This window comes from Dioscorea cayenensis, unplaced genomic scaffold (genome assembly GCF_009730915.1).
Source record: "Dioscorea cayenensis subsp. rotundata cultivar TDr96_F1 unplaced genomic scaffold, TDr96_F1_v2_PseudoChromosome.rev07_lg8_w22 25.fasta BLBR01000479.1, whole genome shotgun sequence".
Classification (NCBI taxonomy): domain Eukaryota; kingdom Viridiplantae; phylum Streptophyta; class Magnoliopsida; order Dioscoreales; family Dioscoreaceae; genus Dioscorea; species Dioscorea cayenensis.
The window spans coordinates 21,870-42,985 of record NW_024086870.1 but is presented as its reverse complement, the minus strand read 5'-3'; the positions used below and the strand labels follow the sequence as shown (position 1 = coordinate 42,985).

Sequence of the window (21,116 nt, the reverse complement as noted above, 5' to 3'; positions counted from 1 at the left end):
AGTAATTCACTATAATTACATTCCTTTCTGTTACAATAGGTTAGAAGTTTAACAGAAAAAAAGGGTGGTTTCTCTGATTGAAAGCAAGATTCTCCTGTCTTTCACTGTTGAATTCATGTGTCATGGACACACACAGTTTATTGCTACATGAATTGTTCAATGTGATAAGCAGATCAAAGCTCACAATCTAGGCCTAAACAAATGATCAAGCAAAGCGCATCTACTTCTTTATGCTTTTGATATTAGACTAAAGAGGCCAGCAATAATTCACTAATTTCAGCCATTTCTGTTAAAATAGTACAGCAATTTAACAGAAAAAGGAAAGTGATTTCTCCAGCGGAAAGCAAGATTCTCCTGTTTTTCAATGTTGCAAGCATGTGTCATGCACAGAGTTTGTTAACCCAATATGAACAGTAGAATGTGATAAAACAGTTCAGAGTTTATAATTTGGGCCTTAGAGGTACTTGAAAAATGTAAAGTGCTTGTTCATGAATGTGTTTGTTGATTTGTGCAAGGATACTCTGCTAAAGGTTTCTGACTGTTATCAGCTAGCTAGGGAATCATTTTCCTATGAAACATCAGCTAAAGAACCCTTTTTCTCAAACTAGTAATAGAAGAGTAATGCCCTAAAGTCTATAAACAAATCCATAAAATTTTTTGAAATGCAAAGAATGTGGAAATGGAGAAACACAGCAAAACAAAAGAAATATAACGTTGAAGTAAATATTTTGCTGAATGCAGTATAAATGCACACAAAAATGTTATATGCAGTACGCTGTGCAGAAATATCACACAACCATAAACATCTTGTCTATGTATATGCTGGTGTGATGGTAATGTCCTCAGGACTTGGGATACACAAACTAAAAATCACCAAGAAAATTTATAGGTAAAGACATTCAAGCCAAAGAAAAAGAACAAATCTTATAGAACTTTCTCAAAGGGAAAAGATTAGATAACAATTTGAAAAAAAAGCCAAAATAATAGGGAAGGATAAAACTCTGTGCCAATATGCGAACAATTAAATTAATAAAGTAATCGTTCTACATCAAGAAAGCTAGATTCTCGATAAAAACTGATGTATTACTGTCAGGGAGTGTCCCAAGTATATATACTTAAACCGACAAAAGAATGCTGCACCATTCCACAACTCAGAAATTTAGAGGCAAACAAAGCTATCCAGGGAAGAAGGGGTCACCGTCAAACATCCTTATTCATCAACAATCAAGAAAGTGCAAGTGACTATACTGATATCTAGCACAAATCTGATCTTCAAATACTCTCCAGTCATTGTCTAATATGATTTCTGGAGCAAATGTCTACCGTGTCTTCGAGGCAATAATACCATTGTATGTAGCCATGCTTTCAGCTTATATTTCCAAAAAATGGTGGAAACTTTTCACCCCTGATCAGTGCTCAGGAATCAACAAATTTGTGGCCAAGTTTTCCATCCCTCTACTATCCTTCCAGGTGATCTCCTCCAATAATCCTTACAAAATGAACCTCAAACTCATACTGTCAGATACAACACAAAAATTGCTAGCTATCTTCATATTTATCATCTTTGTCAAACTAAGATACAAATGCAGTTTGGATTGGCTGATTACTGGGTTCTCTCTATCTACTCTACCCAACACCTTGATTATCGGGCTTCCTTTACTAAAAGCTATGTATGGAGATGAAGCTTCCAAACTGCTCAGCCAGATAATTGTCCTACAGAGTTTGGTTTGGTATACACTACTGCTTTTTCTGTTTGAAGTCAGGGCTGCTGATGAAATCATTCCTGATCCAACTGACAGCTCAAGTAAGACTTTACTTTTGAATTTTTTCTTAAAATACTTGAGCTGAATTTCCTGTTACAAACTGCAAGAGTTCTGAGGCCAATCCAATTGACATGCTGTTCACACTCTTTATCAGTCACTGATTTGAAGTGTATTACTCATAATCTTTTGAAATGATAAAACATTTTATATCAAAACCTAATCTAGTGCAATCCTAGATTACCATACAAGCATACTGTTCAGTCTAATCACAAGGAAAGAATTTTCCTGTGCCGAAGAGGCTTCAGGCTTATATTGAAAGCCACCTGCATGCTAGTTCTTTGAAAGTAAACTGAACACTTCGCTAGCATTTATTTTGAGTATCAGTGCGGTTGCTATTGTTTATTATCAGAGTTTTATAGGACGGGGATTATTTTTAGCAAACTGCATGAATATCGATTCCTCTGAAAAGGCTAAATATGTTGGAGATGAGTCAGAAGCACCAGAAGGAATACAAATTAAACCAGAAACGGATGAAGTCAAAACATTGAGCCCTCGAGGGACTAAAACTCATCACATTTTGCGGATAGTGGGGAGGAAACTTTTGAAAAATCCTAATACTCACTCATGCTTGGCTGGCTTCATTTGGGCACTAATTGTCTTTAAGTATGAAGATGCGGGTGATCCTATTTTTTCACCATGAAATGGGTTTACTCTTTGACTGTATATGTTTTTTTTTCCTAAACAAAACACATGCATCAAGCAAAAGGCTTGTCTGGACTGCAGGTGGGGAGTCAAGCTTCCAGCAATAGTTGCAAGCTCCATAGCAATATTATCTGATGGTGGACTTGGGATGGCTATGTTCAGCTTAGGTATTGAGAAAAAGTGTGTATACACAACATGGGAGACCAACATTATTTTTCTTTGTAACATATTTTGGACACTTTGCAGGGCTTTTCATGGCAAGCCAACCTAAGTTAGTAGCTTGCGGAATTCGAATGGCAGCCCTGTCAATGGGAATAAAATTCATCCTAGGACCAGCATTAATGGCAATTTCTTCCTATGCTGTTGGACTTAGGGGCACTCTGTTAAGCATCGCAATTGTCCAGGTAAATTCTTAACATGACAGATGAAGCCATGCAACATAACATACTATAAGGTCAATATCCGCAATAATCTTACATGACAACTGAACGCCATGATACATTCCAGGCAGCCCTTCCTCAAGGAATAGTTCCATTTGTGTTTGCTAGAGAGTATGGTGTGCATCCAGAGATTCTAAGCACTGGGTAATCAATTTCTGCAGAAAGCTTTTGTATCATCTACTTTGCAGTTTGAAAAGAAAAGAAAAAAAAAAAAAATTAAAACTAGTGCTGACTTCTGTTCTTTCTGTGATTGTAGGGTTATAATTGGTATGCTTATAGCAATACCGATAGCATTGGCATACTACCTTGTTTTAGACCACATACAATAGCTATGCAGAAAAGAGAAGTAGAGGTAAAAAGTTTTCTACACAATGTTACAGCAAAAGAAAGTAGATACCAAGTGTCTCGAGATTCTCAACCATTAGTGGTTCCATACCCCAAAATAGGTAGCTTAAGAAATAACTTTGTATAAAAGATATGATCGTTCATACTAATGCCTTCTTATTTGCGATGACTGTAAACAGAGTATAGTTTCTAATCAAGAAAGCACTTGAGATACCACCTATTGAATAAAAGAAGAGATGTGCATTTCATTAATCAATTACACAAGTAGGATGATTCTTATATCACCTTTGCAATAATGTTGACAAACTCCATGAGAAAATTTTCATCTAGTATTTCCTGATCTTACTGACATCCAATTGTTTCGCACAAAGCCAACTTAAAATAATCCCATTATAACACCGATAGACTGCAAGATCTGAAATATAAATGTGTTGAGCAAAGACATGCTTATGTCATGTGCCCTTGATACATAATTTGATTTATCATAATTAATGAACATAATATAATCAACTACATAGTAATAATGAGATGATAATATGAAGAACGGCAAGCAGAAAATCAAGGGCACCAACTATGCGCACCTCTTATCAAACAAGCGGAAGATGGTGGATGGATATCACGTTTAATACCCAATCCATACAACTTCCATGCTTCTATATATTCATTCTTCCATCCCTCCCTTATCTCCGAAGCGTCTATGCACCATTTCCTGAAGAATGAAAAGTTTTATCTTCCAATTCAAATGTGAGTTAAACTTCTCTCCAAAGAGTTTAAGCATTTCGGGCAAAACACACACACACACTAGACAAATATTTACTTTGATATATGACCATAATGGCAAGCCAACATAATAAAACAAACTCGGGAAACAAATAATAATAATGGTAAACCCAAATGCTGCATCAAAAACTAGCACCCTCAGATGAGGCATCATCACAAGTATGCCATAGGTCATAGGAAAATATTGAGCTCTTCGTTGAAATATCAAGTATGGCAGCTTTGTTTTGTACTGGTAAGGTTATGCCTATGACTTTATGCTTCAGTCTACAAGCTAGTTCTCAGCAATAGAGAGGGGACTTTTTACTATGGATACCAGTAGTATGGATTCCAATCCTCTTTGCTATTTGTTTCTCTTCAGTCAATGTCAACCTGGTAATAAGAAACACCAATCCATCTGCACAATCTCATCGCTACATTTGGACTAGCAAAGGTGTCAGACGAGCCTGTGCATTCACTGAGTTATAGTATCTAAATTGCTAACAGGGGAATAAGACAGGACTTGGCCATGCATCAACAAATATAGTTTCAATGATGTTTGAAGCATTTCATAAAAACAACAAAGGAAGATTATTTTCCTGTGCAATAATCTCAGTTTAAGCTAGATACTCCAATCCCAAAAATCCCCACATGCACACTAATTCAAATGAAATGCTTATAAATAACAATAACTAGAAGAATCCAACTACTTCAATGTTTATAAAAGATAAATTTCAAAATTTCTCATCAAAAAGAACTTTTTTTTTCCCATTTGAAACTCTTCTGACTCATATACTCCCAAAAGACAACAATAATGATAGGAGTTCATCAACACATTACGCATGGTAGAGACCATTTTCCTATCCTATAATCTCAATTTAAACAAGGTACTCCAAATACAAAAAATCCACAAATGCACAATAGTTCAATGAAATTCTTCTCAGTAACAATGATAAGACAAATTTCAAAGAAATTTCAACTGTTTCAATGTCTATAAATTATAACATTAAATTTTCCCACCAAAAAGGCCTTTTTCCCCCATTTTGAAACTCCACCATCCCCTCCACCTCAACTGACGCAAACTCCAACTCATCATACTCACCGACGATGCCAATTATTTTGAAACGAATTAATTAACTCTCAAAAACACAGTAATCATTAAAAAAAAAAAAAAAACAAGAATTCGATTCTCTCAAGACAAAGATCTAGGTTTTTCAAAATAACAATCAAAACTACTCAAAAATCAGCTCTAAATCATAACGAATCTTCAGATATTGGTGAAGGATTGATTACTTGCAGACGAGGGAGCAGCTGAGGAGATCGACGCAGTCGAGCTGCGAGAAGACACGGCCGATGAGGTCCGCCGGCAGCCGGAGAGCAGGCATGGCGGCGACGGGGGTAGTTTCGTCATTTAGCGCCTCCGGCTTTCCCCAGTCGTCTTCTCTCGCTTCTAACGTCGCCGTCATGGCCCGCTCACGCGCCGTTTGCTCCCGTTTCGCTCATAATAGAGAGAGAAACAAGGACTTCGATTCAAAGGGACGAATCTCAAAGCCGCCATCACGAATCTCAAAGTTGATAATTATGTATTTCTTATTTTTATATATTAATTATGTGTATATTTTATGTGGGGCGAGGTATGGGAACCTTATAAATTGATTCTTGATTTATATATAAAATTATACAAATGCGATATTGTATTATTGTATTATTTGCTTTTTTTTTTGAGATAAACACATGGGAAAGAAGAGGTATTCTTATTAAACAATTTATTTTTTAAATAATTATTATAACCATTAGCTTTGGTAATGGAAAAAAAAAATAAAAGGCTCGTCAATCCAGAAACTATGTAACCATTGGGTTTTAATAGTTACATGGGGCTCTTGCTGTTTGTTTTATCATTTTTAGTATGTAGTTGTTCTTCACACTTAGTGAATAATTCAGTGTGTTTTTTAAAATTTTTATTTTTTTCTTTCTATTGATATATGTGATTTATCAATTTTTTTAAATAAAAACTAAAATTTTTTTTTATATGTCATTTTTAGTATGTAGCTACTCTCCCCGCTTAGTGAATATTTTAGTGTGTTTTTTTAATTTTTTTTATATGTTATTTTTCTTATTAATACATGTGATTTATCTATTTTTTTAAATAAAACTAAATTCTCTTCAATTAAAAAAAAACACAGGATTGACTGAACATGATAAAATGACGATGAATTTGGTGAGCACACACGCAATTATTATTATTTTTTATATATAAAAAAAGAAAAAGACAAATTAATAAAATGGATAGAAAACAAAACAAAACTCAAAATTAACAACATAAAAATATTTTAAAAAAAAAAAATCAAAATTTAATCAAACATTATGAGAACCAGTTCCAGCAGGTTCATCAATCTCTCTAATCCTCATAATAATAGTCTCCTTTTTAGCTCTGAGATCATCCATCTTTGCATCAATCTTCTCTATTTGTTGCATTATCTTGTTTGCCTCTCCGGCATTCTCAGCGGCATTATCAGCGCTGGCGCAACCATCAGAGGCCGTTTGAAGCTGAGGAACCAGTGCTTCCTTCTTCTCTCTCAAAGCATCAATCTTGGCATCAAGTTTCTCTAGTTTTTCTCTTAACTTAGTTGAATCCATATCTTTAATCTTATCCTTCTTATCCTTCTTATCCTTTTTCTTCTTCTCATGTCCTTCCCCTTCCATCTGTTTTAACTATAGTATATAATTATAACAATAATAATTAATAATAATAAGAAGAAGGAAATAAAGAATAGAAACTGAAACACTTACATTTGATTGATGAATTTTGTATGAATATTAATGGAGAAGTAAAGAATAAGGTTGGTTAACTTATAGAAGGAAAGTTGAAGGCATTAATTGTGGTTGGAATGGTCTTCATGGCGAGAAGCAAGAGAGTCCATTAAACCAAGGAAATGGATGTCCTCAAGCGTCGGCGAAGGGAAGAAGAAGTCATGAATTTCATGCATGGATTTAGATCCTAACCGTTTATTCCTTTACTTTTATCCTTGGATTGAATTTCCACCATCCGATTTTGTCTTACAAAATTAATTGGATGATTATTTATTTTGTCAATTGTCATGCAAATTCATTTTTTTTTTTTTATAAAAACATATTGCGCGGTTTCGTTTTGTTGCATTTTCCCCTCTCTTTTTATGATTAAAAATATTAAAAAAAACACACACAAGAATCGATAAATTTCACGTCTAAATAAGCGAATTAGTTTAGGAAGTTGTAAGCAATTTCTATATATGCTGCTTGTTTACTTTTAAACATGTTGTAAAAGTGACTTTGGGTTGTTGATAATTCCAATGAATTATTTTAATTTAAAAGTTTTATGATTAATTTAATACTTGATATCTTTCAAAATTCATTAATAATAAGATTGTTTATGTGGGTTATTAAGAGTTTTATACGGATGATAGAGTTTGACACCATTTTAAAAAAAAGTTCTATTTTAATTTATTTTTAGTTCCTTATTATTTTTTAGTATAATAAGTTTTGCTTAAATTGTATCTACGCATTTATATTAGTGGAAAAATAATTCTTTTTTACTTTTTCCTTAATATTTTCTTTATAACTTTCTCCATATTAATCATTGTGGTTTATTTTTTTTTTAAAATTATATGTAAATTTACATAGGGAAACTCCATTTAATATATAAAAGATAAGGGTGGTATATGCAAAACATCGTTTAAATTTTAAAAAACCCAATATCTCGGAAACGAGTCGTGAGAATCTCGGAAAAGAATAAACCTTCTAGATGCCTTCAAATTCGGACCACGTGTCACATATCGGGCCAAGCTGTTTCAGTGGGTCCCACAGCCACTTGTTCAATCACGGAGAGCCAGAGAAATCGAACGGTCCTAATCGAATAAATCGGCCAGAAGCACCAATCTTAATGAATGGAATTTAAATCGCACGGTAGACACGCCAGTGACGCCACTGCCATCGATCGCAAGCCATCAAATCCAACGGCCATGATTACTCCTCGAGATCGGAGACCAACAAATTTCCATATATATAACCCCTCCATTTCCCCTCGCCCAAGTACTCTCTCTCTCTCTCTCTCTCTCTCTCTCTCTGTCTCTCTCTGTTTCCTGCGCGCGGTTGCGATCGAAGCCATGACGATGGGGCCTGGGCTCTACTCCGAAATCGGGAAGAAGGCCAGAGGTTGATGCTTCTTTGGTTTGTCTATGTTGTTTTTCTTCGATTTTGTGTTTTTTTCTGAATTTTTTTGGCTTGGGTTTGGTTGTAGATCTTCTCTACAAGGATTACCAGACTGATCAGAAGTTCACTCTCACAACCTGCACCCCTAATGGATTTGTAAGCTTCTCCTTTCTAATTTTTCCATTCATTTTTACGGTTTCTTGGTTTGATTTTCTGGCTCTTGACCTTCTCTTGATTATTGTTTTTGGGGATGAGAGTGGTTTTGTACATTTTGACATGAAAACGGTTTTTATTTTGTATGATTAGAAGTAATTTCTTGACTATTATGTTTGCGAAATGGTGCTGTGTTGCATTGTGTGTTAATGGTTGTGATTATTATCCAGTTGTGTGATCGGAATGCTGGAATGAATAGAGTGATTTCTCTGCTGCAAATTATATGAGGAATGGTGTTGAGGAATCTGGGATCGCTGGTTGGAATTTATCATTTGGATTAATATTATCATAGATAAATTGTATTCCTTGATGTTAAATATGTCTGAAGTGATAACATTTATAGAAGTAGTAATTAAATATTCTTCAATAGTAATTGATACACAATTAAGGATTTTTCTGGATGTGGTTCTTATCCTGTTTGTGCAAAATTGCAAATATATATTGTGGCAATTAGCCTATTGTTACTTATTAGTTGAGCGAGGCTTGGATATTGCTGGACTAGCTTATGGATATTGCAAGTTTAAAGAGACCCACCCTCTGAAAATTGCTTATATTTCTTGTTTTGGTTCTCCACAATTTGGAAGACTTCCCCAGTGCCTGTTTTTAGTTAAATCACCTTGTCACTTAGGCTTCTTCTTGCAAAACTAATTAATGAATTGTTGCTAACAGAGCAAAATTTTATTCTCTACATTTCTTCTCTGATCATTTGCTTGAGAAGAGGATATTTTAGTACCTTATGTATGGCTTGTATCGAGTATTTTGTTGTGTTGGTTGATAACTTTTTGAAAATTTTCTTTTATTAACTGCCATTCTCATGCTTATCCTTTGGAAGGCTCAATTTTATGATTGGGTATGGGGAAAATATGGATTTATACCTTGTGATGACTCACATTGCTGTATTCAGCATCCTATGTTAACTTATATTATGCCTTGTAGGATTTTTTCAGTATATTCTGATATAGGATGAATTCTTGACATGCTATGAAGTTGCTATAAGTGTGGTCACAATTGGTGGCATCTTATGTGAAGATTTCTAATGAACATAAAAATCTTGTCATGTAATACTGTTAAGGTATGATGATATGGGATTATGTATTCACTGCAAATTGATTCAGGACCTGCCCATTTTAACCTTCTTATAATGTCATGTTCTTTTGTTTGCTTATTGCTTTGCATTAGGGAACATGATAAGGGGAGTAATATGAAGACTTTGTGGTTTTCACATAGTGGCAATGGCGTAAAATGTCAATTAATATATGTCATTGCCATCTTCCCTTCTCTTGATGAGTTCCTATCTAAGCCCTTTTGCCATGTGAATTGGTTAAACGTTAGTATCTTTTCTAATTTTTTGTTTGATCTGCAGGCTATTACAGCTTCCGGGACAAAGAAAAGTGACCTAATTTTTGGCGAGATCCAAACTCAACTGAAGAACAAGTATGTGACAGTTGATGTCAAGGCAAACTCAGACTCTAGTGTAAGTGTATCTTAAATCCCACCGTGCCAATTTATTTTGAAACAAATAATTAACCAATCATGGGCAGTAATATATTTCGTAATGTTTGTTGCAAATATTTTGCCCTAATTTCTGGGTCACTTTTACGTCATAGGGGAGATCAGAGCCATTTGACTTCATCCAGAAATGAAAAAACTGATTTACATGTTTACACAAGATTTTAATTAGTGTATGTTCATCATGTAAGATACTTTATTCAGGAGTTGTTTGTGACCCATAGAACAGAAAGTTTAATTGATTATGCAGTTTGGGACTGTTGTAATATGCACAAATAACAATATCTGTGCAAGTCTTTTTTGGTCTATCTGAGCTATTTTTCTTCTCGAGGTTATGATATTCCGATTTCTATGGCTTACCATTCAATGTTCAAATGCATGTTTGCTTTGTCACTATTATGTGAATTGCAATAGATTACATAAGGAATATGCAAGAGGGTATAAGCTACATCATTCGGGGCTTTATATTTTCTTCTTAGGCTGACTCATTAAAGCTTCTGTTTCATAATCGATTTACATCTGCTTTCCTTATATTCATCTCTACCTTCATTTGATCAAATATCTTTTGCCACCTTTTTTTTATGTGCCTTACCACATGTGTTCTTGATCTTTTTAAATTCCAAACGCAACCAAGAAAAATGTATCTTGGAGGATTCTTGAGTTGTTTGGCATGCATCGCATGCATCCAAGACTAAACCATGTGCTGGAAGGTTGACCTTATTTTGCATGGACTTTCATGTGTGTATAGCATGTGCCAATTTTTTTTTGTAGCGGATAATTGTAAAGTCCTGATCCAATGCGTTCTTGTCCTATATTATATGTTAATGCAGTTTTATGATGCATGAATTAACTTGATCGAACTGATTTTATCTACAGGTTTTTGTTTAATTAATATCATCTCACTACTAACTGTTCTACTTCTAATGCATTGATTGAGCTATTCATTTGTTAGCTTTTTTCTCAAAACTATGTGACCTAAGAGTCTATTGTTGATTAATATTTGGTGTTTTTTGTTAGCTTTTAACAACTGTTACCGCCAATGATGTCGCTACTCCTGGGTTGAAAACAATCTGCAGTTTTGTTGTACCAGATCAAAAGTCCGGAAAGGTAAACAGAACCATTTTTTTTTTCTACATCGTGTGTCTTATATTTCTTGTTTGGCTATTTATGGTGTCATTCTATTTTTGTTGTGATTTCAGGCTGAACTGCAGTACCTCCATGATTATGCAGGAGTCAATGCTGCTATTGGGTTGACTCGGAACCCCCTACTGAACCTATCTGGTGTTATTGGAACTAATACTTTTGCTACTGGCGTGGATGTAGCATTTGATACCGCCACCGGGAATTTCACCAAATATAACAGTGCAGTGAGTTTTACCAATGTTGATCTCATTGCCTCCATAGCCTTGTGAGTGATTTTTGAAAATCCAAATTTATCATGTTGACCCCTTGAATGCAAAGTTTGGTATCATTACTGTATGCCTTGACTGGGGAAAAATGATTTTGGCCCACAGGAACAACAATGGAGATAGTCTGACTGCTTCATATTATCATTTGATCAATCCATTGTTGAGCACCGCTGTTGGGGGTGAAATTACCCACAGCTTCTCCAGCAATGAGAACACTATGACTTTTGGGACACAACATGCACTGGACCCTCAGACTATTGTTAAGGCGCGAATTAATAACTATGGTAAGGCTAGTGCTCTCATCCAGCATGAGTGGAGGCCCAAATCGCTCATAACATTGTCTGGGGAGGTGGACACTAAGTCAATTGAGAAGGGCTCGAAGGTTGGTCTTTCCCTTGTGCTCAAACCCTAATGGAAGAAGATTTGGTTTTAGTGGAGGTGCACTTCTCTGAGTGCTATTCATAGAATGCAATTTTAATTTGAACTGAAAAAAAAAATTCATTATCAAATTCTTTTTAGTCCTTGTTTTCTTCTTTACGTTACGGGAAATGGCAGGTTTTGAATTTCTGTCCGTATGGAAATAATTAGGATAAACTGTTGAATCTGATTACCTCCCATATGTTACACTTGCTGATATCTTTCACATTTGTGAATCTGCATGTAGAGGATTGGTATCAACCTTGACTGCACTGATTATTTTATTTTAGTTCAATGTCTGCGGTACCTATCTTGTTTGAATGGTGTGGAATTGTCGTCTCGCATCATGTTATGTTTATGATTTCAGCTTCTCTGTTTCTTCTGCAATTCTGAATGCATATTGATAGTATTGTGGTCATTTACTTCGGTTCTTCCCATTTTCTTGCTCTTCAGAGATTGATATGGCATGCTGGTGTTGGTAGTCTCTATTGAACGTAGTTGCTGTATTTGATAGGCCTGCAGGAGTATCAGGATAATTGATTTATTATTATCATTATTACTTTTGGTTCTTTATACATGTCGCGGCCTTATATTTTCCCTCCCATCCGTTGCCATCTGTCGCATGTTTATAAGTGGTAGTAAAGGTTTATTTTTTTTAAAAAAAAATAATAATCATTTCTTAATAACAGGGTTCATATTTATGCATCTTTATTTTGTGCTTACTCTCTATGTACGGTTGCGAGCTTGGCCTGACATGTATTTTTCCAGAAAATTTTAAGCAAAGTTATGAGTAGAAATGTTGAAAATTATGTGGAAAACATTGGTGCACAGGAATGTAGTACATATATTTACTATTAGCACGCAATTATTGAGCTTCGTGACGTAGAAACATTGGGTTGGGGGGACATGTAATTTTCCCTAAATTTCCAAGCAACAGTAAATTATTTTGAAAAAGTTATGCATTAATATTGTACTATTAGTATGTAATTTTACCTAAATTTTCAAGCAACAGTAGAAATTTATAAGTGGAAATGTTGAAAATTATTTGGAAAAGATGCAAATGTTGAAAATAATTCTGAAAAGATTGATGCACGTTAATATTGTACTATTAGTACATAATTATTTAGAAACATTGAAAAACATAGGCCTTGTTATTAACATGCAGTTATTGAGCTTTGTTGTGTAGAAACATTGAGGGTATTTGGAAATGTATGTCATCTGGGGATTAAAATTCTAAAGGTGCCCCTGCAGGCTGCAGATGATTCAACCATTGCTATGAATCTATGATTGCTATTGTGCGGGGTGTGTGAGAATTTATGTAATAATTTTTTTATATATGAAAGGGTGATGTCATCTCATATAAAATAGTCTAAATAAAAATTTAGTTACTACTATACATGCATTATGCAATTATTGTTCGCACATTTAAAAACATATTTACTATTAACATACAATGATTTTGAAAAAAAGACGACAAACGGTTAATTAAGAGGCAGGCGTGAGGGAGCCACACTCTACGCCATTAACGCCTCATCTTGCGTTGGCAAGGATTGAATTAGAAGAGTCACACTCTATCGAAAAATGAAAGCCCTACATAAAAAATTTAGTACCAATTGACCCAAGGGTCGTTGCACGTAAACATACATAATATTATTAGTTTTACAATTTTAATTATAATTATTTTTCCCAAATTAACGTGTAACACACGGTAATGTTTTAAACGATGGCGGGCATAAACACATATTTGCAATTAGGACGCAATTATTGGGCTTTGTGAGATTTCTATGTACAAATAAATTTAAAAAAATTAAATAATAATAATTTGTATATGAAGTGTGGATTTTGAAAAAAGGGACCCACATGGAAATCAGAACTCCTTATCAGTTATCTCCCTCATCGCTAACCTTATATCTTCATATCCCGCAAGCACTAATAAGACCACTCCACGCTCGCCAACGCTTCCTCCATGGCCCGCTCTGCCGTTGCTCCCGATTCCATCTCCGCGCGCCTCCTCCATCCCACTTCCTCTTCCGCTCTCAAAGTACTACTCTTCATTTCTCCTTCTCTTTTCTCCCTCTCTCTGGTTGTGACATTGATGGGGTTGATGTTGATCTTGATGTTGATGATGATGATGATGATGATGATGTGCAGCAGAGGTATTGGTACAGGACGTGCTCTCTATCGATGAATGGTTGCAAGGCGGCGCCGGAGAGGGCTCTAGGACTGTGTGAGACTCGGACGCTCCCCGCTGTGTCGGCGCCGGAGACGGCGCTCTCGGAACTCCAGGCCGCTGTCTTCTCCCTCAAGGCTGAACCTCCTCCGTGCTCCCCCTCTGGCATCATTCGCCTCGAGGTATATAAACCGCCATCTCTGTTCTCCCTCCCTTCTTTTCCTCTTTGCCATCGTAAGCCATTTATTTAATTGATTTATTTATTTATTTATTTATTTGAGCTTCACTTTTAATTAACATGAATTTCATTTATCAAAATTTTTTTTTTTTTGTAATTTATAAAAATTGAGAGCTGGTTAAAATTGACAATTTTAATTTCTCTCTCTTTTTTGCTTTTTTTTTTTGGTATTATATATTTATTTATTATTATTATTTTAGTACTTAGTAGTATAACTGTTTTGTGAGAATTTGGCGGGAGCGCGGGGAAAACTCACAACTAAATTAGGGTTTGTGGAATCTGGAATTGGTATCCAAAATGTCACATTTCTCGGACTTTTGATTGTTGTTTTTTTTTTTAAATCTATTTTTCGGATATTTTGATCGGAGATCCAGGTTCCAATACGGAAGAAGGCGAATGCTATTGATTGGCTGCACGCGCAGAGCCATCTGCCGCGATGCTTCTTCTCTGGAAGAGGGCAGAGGATGGATCCGAGCTTCTCTCTTGTTAATGGTGGTGGGGTTTGGAGTAATTCAGGGCGGGATTTGGTTGGTGTTGCTGGTGTGGGCTCTGCTGTTTTCTTCCAGGGGATCGATCCCTTTGCTTTTCAAGACTGGAAATGCATTCGAAGGTCTTTTCTTTTTCATGAATCTCATAAAAAAAAAAAGTATGCTTTAATATATATATATATGTTTTGGTAATGGTGATCATAGTCATGTCCTGGTTGTAAATTTAGGTAATTTATGTGATATTTTATGATTCAATTTTATAGTCAGAAGGTGTTTCATATATATATGACTGGATAATGGTGACCATAGATGTGAATCAGGTGGAAGATTATGCAATTTCGGTAATATTCATGTGCAACCTATAGTCAAAATGTGGTTATTATGGATCTTATTAGATGAATGTGTTTATGTTTAGCCAATGGTTGAAATAGTGGCGATCCAGTCATAATTTGTGCACCTGTTGCTCTACATATGCTTGATTCTACTGCCACTTGTTATAAGTCTCTGGCATGTTCGCTTGTAGGTGATTAGATTAGTTCCCAGAAACTGGAATGTGGATGAACTCATTTCAACTGTTTAAAACACTAAAGCAGTTCTAGTTATGACACTAAGTTTTGATTGTTGTTTCAATGTGACTGTATTGATGGATGCTAATATAACATGGCTTCCTTTTTATTGCTTTGTGAAGATTTCTCTCTAAGGATTGCCCCCTGATCCGTGCATACGGTGCCATCCGGTTTGATGCGAGGGCAAATATTTCTTCTGAGTGGAAGGATTTCGGTTCGTTTTATTTTACTGTCCCACAGGTAGGTCGTCCTCAGCATCCCCAAAAAGAAATCTACTACTTAGTACTCTAACTCCCTGCTATTAGAATTATTGAATGACAGGTTGAGTTTGATGAACTTGAAGAAAGCTCAATACTTGCTACAACAATTGCATGGGATGACTCTCTTCTTTGGACATGGAAGAATGCAGTAGATGGGCTTCAAGTGACAATGCATCAGGTCTCTATTTGATTAATGCTGCATCTTGCTTCTCCATTTTTCTTTATGAACTGCAATTTGCTGCTTATGCAGATCTCCCCTTACTTCCATAAATCAACAACAGAAGTCCCTCAAACAACCATTATTAGTTGGAATCATGTGCCAACCAAAGCATCTTGGAATACTTCAGTTAAGAAGGCTCTGCAAATAATACGCAGCAGAGACTCTGAGCTAGTGAAGGTATGTCTTCTTCTCTTTTATTAAACAGACCTGCTTGATTAAGTTCTTATTATAGGATAATTGTTTTTTGCTATTAGATGGGGTACATGAGTGGTGTTTTCTTAGTTTGTTCTATTTCTTTCCCCATAGTGAAGTGTTGTTTTTTTTTTCTCTGACAGTTATTCTTGTTTACCATTGGATTTTCTTCACTGATCTCTTGAATCTTGAATAGGTTGTGCTAGCTCGGTGTAGTACATATGTTACTGACACTTGCATTGATCCTGTAACTCTGTTATCTTGTTTGCAGGTGGGATTTTTTGTTACCAATGCTTTGCCATTTATTCATAATGAAATTTCTGATTGAACGTTATCTAATTTTTGCCATCCATAACTAGGTTGAAGGGGAAAATGCCTACCAATTCTACATTCAGCCACCTGATGCACCTGCATTTATTGGAAACACTGTATGTTGGCCATTTAATGCAGATGCTTTTCCTTATGCAACAAACATGAATGAACATATGTTAGATTGTAATATTTCTGATGGTTTTTCTTAAGATTTTTCTAGGTTCATCATCAACAAGGGTCATTTTAAATGTTGTCTAAGTTGCTCTAGGTTAAGGACATAGCTGAGACTCCTCTACTCCAACTATACTTTTTATAGCTTGCTTCATTATTTTTCACATTGACAGTTAATTGCGCATTTCTGGTGCTCCAAATTAGCTTTTCTTTTCTCAGTGTAGATTGCTCACCCACTTTGTAATATTAAAGAATTCCTTCTACTCCTTACATCCACATTTCAGTCAGACCAGATACGGCATATGTCTGAATCTTGTTTATCCGACTTAATTATACCTTTTGATACTCAAAGAATATGGCCAAGGTTGTCACAGGTGCAAGGCGCATCTAGGCGCAAGGGGGTCCTGGGGCCTAGGCGCAAGGCGCAGGCGCGATCCCGATTAACACTAGGCGCACTAGTTTCCACTAAAGAAAATTGAAAAATTAGAAATATTTGTACTCAAGATTAATTTGTATTAAAGTTTTAAAATGTTCTAAAGATTAATATCATAGAAGACGATCAGACATTAGAAAAAAAAAACGTACATAATAACATGAAAAATAATCTTCAAATGTATAATACAAAATGCAATAATATGATATAATGCATGTATATAGTCCAAATCCTAACTTGTATAATAAAATTTAGATTTTAGTGACTATCATCAAAATCATCAAATCCATTATCATCCAACATCATCAATTTCCTCTTCAAATTTATCATTCTCTTCATCTAAATAGTGGATTGGCCCGAAGAGGAGAGATAAGGTCTTGATTCTACTTGGTTGGTTGTGTGTTAACCACCCTAATTTTAAACGGCTCTGATTGTATGTTGGCCTCTTTTATTTTTAATCATCAAAGATGTGTGAATAAGATTAAAAGTTAAACTAAATATTTTAAAAATAACCAAATAAATTTGTTGATGTTACGAAGGCGCGCCTAGGCCCACGCCTTGAGCCTTGTGCCTAGGCTCAGAGGCGCGCGCCTTTGTAACAGTGCCCGCCTGACATCTATAAAGGCGCAATCTGTTGAGCCTTGAGCCTGAGGAGCCCGAGGCGCGCCTTTGACAACTATGAATATGGCTTATTTACATTTTGACAAAAAAGAAAATGGCCTACGTAGAAATTGAAATAGCTTTTCTTTCTTTCTGTGGTATACATTGATTAGTTTTATGCATATACATAAATTGTAGAGATGAAACCAAATGACTATTATCTAACTAAGTGCTGGATTTTATACAAATTTTCTGAATAGCCAGAGCAACTATTTCACCGAAAATACCTCAATATTTCAAGTGAGGCTTTAGCTGGCACTCGTGCAAGGAGCTTAAACAAAGATGAAGACCTTCAAATTGGACGAGAATTACTCTTCAGGTTTATTTTCCCCTAATCCTTGATGCCTTCATGCTTTATGATGTTCTTTCTCTGAACTTAACTGTTGCAAATAGATAAATAATTAATTCTTTTTGGAAATAATTGGTGGGTGTCCTCATTTGCCAAAAAGAAATAAAAAATGTTCACATCTACATGAAATCAAAACACAAGTGACTCAATGCTCGCAGAACCTTCTAGGTGCAAAATTATTGTTTTGATTAGCCTCTGACACAAACAATTGATCTTTGAACACCTGTTTCCAGGCATGATTAAGGAAGTCTTACTGTCCATCTTAAATATTATTAGGAGAAAATTCACAAATACTGTCACATGTGCACATTGTGGGAGAAAAACATCATATTGCTAAATATCTTTATGAAGAAGACAACATCAGTGAATTTGTAAGATCAGTTTGATGTAGCTTGCATTGTACTCCTTTTCGTTCTGTACCCTATTGTTAACGGATGCATGCATGTGCCCCAACATTGTACAACAGCTGATACCCTGAGTGCTCATGCCATAACTAGAATCTCAATAGTTACCCTGATAAAGCTTGTATTTTATGTGATAGATTTGTGCCGTACCTGGTGAGCATTTTTTTCAGTATAATGTCATTCATAATTGGGAAAAGAGAATTGTTCTGGTTATAAGTTTATTTTCAGCTACAATGTCTAAACTCATAATTATGTTGTCATTTGTGTACAGGCTCATGTCTTTCCTTTTTGGTTTAGGCATTATATCTGAGGTCATTATTGTTAATGGATAATTAGTTTGTGGGAAGAAGAGTTAGAAGCATTTGCCAGCTTCCTACCCACCTTGCATTTCTTAATCAGCTTATGCAGATCCCATCTTCATCAATCTGCTTTCTGCATAATTCTCTCTTATGTGTAGCATCCAGTTGTTATGGATTGATAAGACGGTTCTTTTTATTGCAGTCCTAAAGATCATATAGAGTTCACAATAGTGCGAGAGAGCATTAGAAGAAAGCTTGAGGTAAGTTGATTTTTCAAAGTATCTTGCACATTATGGTTTTACACTGTCATAACCATGCATGGGACCTCGTACTTCAAGCCCTTTGTTTTATGCCTAAATTCCATAAAAGCTGAGCCAGGTTTGTGCCTACTTAGCTCATGTGTCAAGAAAATCCTTGTGCAGAGTATTTGTGATGAAGTGCTGGTTGAACCGAGCAAAGCACTTCGAAAGCTTCCTAGAGTACAACATCTTTGTGCTCAACTATCTGGGAGACTAATGAGCGAAGACGATGAGGTAAATTTACATGGATCACCAGTGCAAATTTCTGCTAACAACCATGAACCATCTTTGTAGTTTGTTTTATTTTTTTCCTTTTGTACTTGGAAGCAGTTTGTGGTTTGGTTGAAGAATTTTTTAATTTCTTGTTCTTCTGCAGTTTGCCATCCTGGCTTCACTTCACCCAAGTCCTGCAGTTTGTGGCTTGCCCATGGAAGAAGCCCGCCAGTTCATAAAAAATAATGGTATGTATTGTGTTATATATTTACGATTGCCTTGTTAACAATCTTAAGTATTTATATTCAGATATATACAGCTTTGACAGCAGATTTTGGCTTTCAGCTTGTGGGTTTGAAGTTGAGAAACTAATGATAGAAATCTGGGAAGATGCGAATTAGCAAATTATTAACTAGAGAAGGGAACAGTTAATATGCTTATTAATGCTAGCATTTATCGATTGTTGATGCATGCTTTTGATTTGAGTGTCTGCTTGCCTGGCTATTCAAAGTATAAATTTTTGCAGAAATAAACTTCTATTATTTTGCAGGTTGACTTGGTTAGTTGAGGATAATTTTCAATCTAATGTGAGCATTTCCTTTCCTTAAAAATGTGTTAGAAATGTTTGATCGAGGAATGTACGCTGGACCTGTTGGATGGTTTGGAGGAAGAGAGAGTGAATTCGCTGTGGGAATAAGATCAGCTCTAGTGGGGAAGGTAAGCAAGCATAATGCTGTACTCCTTGCCTCTGCTATCTGCTCCGCATGATATGAATTATCACAAAATCTTCATTTTGTTTCTTTTACACATCCTGCTTCAAAAATTATATCATGTTTAGGTGAATGCATTGACATTTGATATTGGCTTCTTGTCCTTATGAAACAAGAATTGTTTTACAATTATATCATTGATGAAACCATTCACGGCGATTAAGGAAACAGTCAGTTAACTTGAAATTGGGTGGCAGGGCTTTAGCACACTGATTTATGCTGGTGCTGGAATAGTTGAGGGAACTAACCCATGCTCAGAATGGGATGAATTGGACTTAAAGGCTTCACAGGTTCTCTCTCTTTTTCTCTCTCTCTCTCTCTCTATATATATATATATATATTTATATATATATAGAACATGACATAGAGCTAGTGAAGGCAACCATGGATTTGCATGGTTATTATGCCTTTATCAAATGGTACACTGCTATGTATCTGCTGAAAAGAGTTTGTGAATCTCATGCAGTTCACCAAATTGCTGCAGCAATGGGAGCACCAAACTCGTTACCGTGAAATTAACATTGGGAGTGCTCAAAGAGGAGGATATTGATGCATGTCATCATCATCATCATCTTAGATTATAAAGAGGCAGCATTGTATGTGTCCTTCTTGGAATTATGTTGTTTCAGAAATATTTACTCTTGTAGATTAATCCTTCAAAAGAATGCTTTTTATGTTCAAAATTGTAAAATCTTTGTTTGTAAAATAATTCAAGGGGTATATGGTCTTTGTATTTTCCCAAAAAAAAAAAAAATTGGAAAAAAGAGAGAATTATGGTTTGGTTGAATTTGAATAGATTTGCATAGTTTGTACTAATTCTGGCTTTGTTGGTGTAATACAACACCAACAAAGTCTATATATGTATATATATATGGAATTAACCAAAGCACTCGTAGTTCATAGGTATCAACTCTTTTGCTACAAGTGAGCGTAAGACATTTAAGAGATCTTGAGTTTGAGTTTTAATGGGCTGATTTGTGCATACATTTTGATTTTTCTAGAAGATTTTTTTAGTTAAGTGATAAATAATTAAAATAATGATGATTCATAAACAGTATATAAGCAAATATTATTTTATATGGATATATTAATAATCAGCCATTTTTCTTGATATATAAAATAAAAACCCAAAGTCATAAGTAATTAAGGAGAGTATGTTACTTTTGAAACATACTACTCCCAAACTCTACAAGCACGGCAAAGAATATATTTGCCCTGTTTCATTGAAAGTATGAAACCCAACCAAGAAAGAGAGAGACACCATGCAATGTAACAATGCAATGCAAGATAAGTTTGGAATATAATAACTACCCAAATTTGAATGCAATCC

General features: G+C 35.3%; 4 protein-coding genes across 6 annotated transcripts; 3 read left to right on the top strand and 1 right to left on the bottom strand.

Moving 5' to 3' along the window:
* Positions 1 to 1,092: 1,092 nt before the first annotated feature.
* LOC120254512 (probable auxin efflux carrier component 8) lies at positions 1,093 to 3,392 on the top strand. The gene is made up of 6 exons (XM_039262601.1): positions 1,093 to 1,804; positions 2,249 to 2,426; positions 2,547 to 2,632; positions 2,712 to 2,869; positions 2,973 to 3,049; positions 3,162 to 3,392. Exons 1-6 carry the CDS (start codon positions 1,300 to 1,302, stop codon positions 3,232 to 3,234), a joined length of 1,077 nt encoding a protein of 358 aa, XP_039118535.1. The 5' UTR covers positions 1,093 to 1,299; the 3' UTR covers positions 3,235 to 3,392.
* Positions 3,393 to 3,626: 234 nt separating this feature from the next.
* Positions 3,627 to 5,514, bottom strand: LOC120254515 (F-box/SPRY domain-containing protein 1-like). The gene is made up of 2 exons (XM_039262605.1): positions 5,300 to 5,514; positions 3,627 to 3,959 (listed from the first exon to the last, which is right to left on the bottom strand). The coding sequence occupies exons 1-2, from the start codon at positions 5,470 to 5,472 to the stop codon at positions 3,809 to 3,811; spliced, it is 324 nt and encodes a 107-aa protein (XP_039118539.1). The 5' UTR covers positions 5,473 to 5,514; the 3' UTR covers positions 3,627 to 3,808.
* Positions 5,515 to 8,083: 2,569 nt separating this feature from the next.
* Positions 8,084 to 12,048, top strand: LOC120254534 (mitochondrial outer membrane porin-like). The gene is made up of 6 exons (XM_039262636.1): positions 8,084 to 8,197; positions 8,283 to 8,350; positions 9,771 to 9,881; positions 10,934 to 11,023; positions 11,116 to 11,324; positions 11,431 to 12,048. Exons 1-6 carry the CDS (start codon positions 8,149 to 8,151, stop codon positions 11,735 to 11,737), a joined length of 834 nt encoding a protein of 277 aa, XP_039118570.1. The 5' UTR covers positions 8,084 to 8,148; the 3' UTR covers positions 11,738 to 12,048.
* A 1,613-nt stretch (positions 12,049 to 13,661) lies between these two features.
* LOC120254527 (isochorismate synthase 2, chloroplastic) lies at positions 13,662 to 20,538 on the top strand. Of its 3 annotated transcripts, none has more exons than XM_039262629.1 (15): positions 13,662 to 13,783; positions 13,894 to 14,094; positions 14,525 to 14,760; positions 15,327 to 15,444; positions 15,526 to 15,642; positions 15,715 to 15,861; positions 16,073 to 16,147; positions 16,236 to 16,304; positions 17,653 to 17,771; positions 18,707 to 18,764; positions 18,927 to 19,037; positions 19,180 to 19,264; positions 19,636 to 19,733; positions 19,984 to 20,076; positions 20,253 to 20,538. In XM_039262629.1, the coding sequence occupies exons 1-15, from the start codon at positions 13,709 to 13,711 to the stop codon at positions 20,334 to 20,336; spliced, it is 1,686 nt and encodes a 561-aa protein (XP_039118563.1). In that variant the 5' UTR covers positions 13,662 to 13,708; the 3' UTR covers positions 20,337 to 20,538. The 3 variants fall into 3 exon arrangements, with proteins under 3 accessions (XP_039118563.1, XP_039118561.1, XP_039118562.1); XM_039262627.1 differs by having other exon boundaries at positions 14,519 to 14,760; XM_039262628.1 differs by having other exon boundaries at positions 13,669 to 13,783; positions 13,897 to 14,094; positions 14,519 to 14,760.
* Positions 20,539 to 21,116: the final 578 nt, after the last annotated feature.

Excerpts from the sequence above, each read along its gene's own strand:
- LOC120254515 (XM_039262605.1), bottom strand. The coding sequence starts at position 5,472 with ATGACGGCGACGTTAGAAGCGAGAGAAGACGACTGGGGAAAGCCGGAG. Across the intron at positions 3,960-5,299 it reads AGCTGCTCCCTCGTCTGCAA|GAAATGGTGCATAGACGCTT; the intron begins GTAATCAATCCT and ends TTCATTCTTCAG.
- LOC120254527 (XM_039262627.1), top strand. The coding sequence starts at position 13,709 with ATGGCCCGCTCTGCCGTTGCTCCCGATTCCATCTCCGCGCGCCTCCTC. Across the intron at positions 16,148-16,235 it reads CTCTGTTATCTTGTTTGCAG|GTTGAAGGGGAAAATGCCTA; the intron begins GTGGGATTTTTT and ends ATCCATAACTAG. Across the intron at positions 19,038-19,179 it reads TAATGAGCGAAGACGATGAG|TTTGCCATCCTGGCTTCACT; the intron begins GTAAATTTACAT and ends GTTCTTCTGCAG.
- LOC120254534 (XM_039262636.1), top strand. The coding sequence starts at position 8,149 with ATGACGATGGGGCCTGGGCTCTACTCCGAAATCGGGAAGAAGGCCAGA. Across the intron at positions 8,351-9,770 it reads CCTGCACCCCTAATGGATTT|GCTATTACAGCTTCCGGGAC; the intron begins GTAAGCTTCTCC and ends TTTGATCTGCAG. Across the intron at positions 11,024-11,115 it reads CAGATCAAAAGTCCGGAAAG|GCTGAACTGCAGTACCTCCA; the intron begins GTAAACAGAACC and ends TTGTGATTTCAG.
- LOC120254512 (XM_039262601.1), top strand. The coding sequence starts at position 1,300 with ATGATTTCTGGAGCAAATGTCTACCGTGTCTTCGAGGCAATAATACCA. Across the intron at positions 2,633-2,711 it reads GATGGCTATGTTCAGCTTAG|GGCTTTTCATGGCAAGCCAA; the intron begins GTATTGAGAAAA and ends GACACTTTGCAG. Across the intron at positions 2,870-2,972 it reads TAAGCATCGCAATTGTCCAG|GCAGCCCTTCCTCAAGGAAT; the intron begins GTAAATTCTTAA and ends GATACATTCCAG.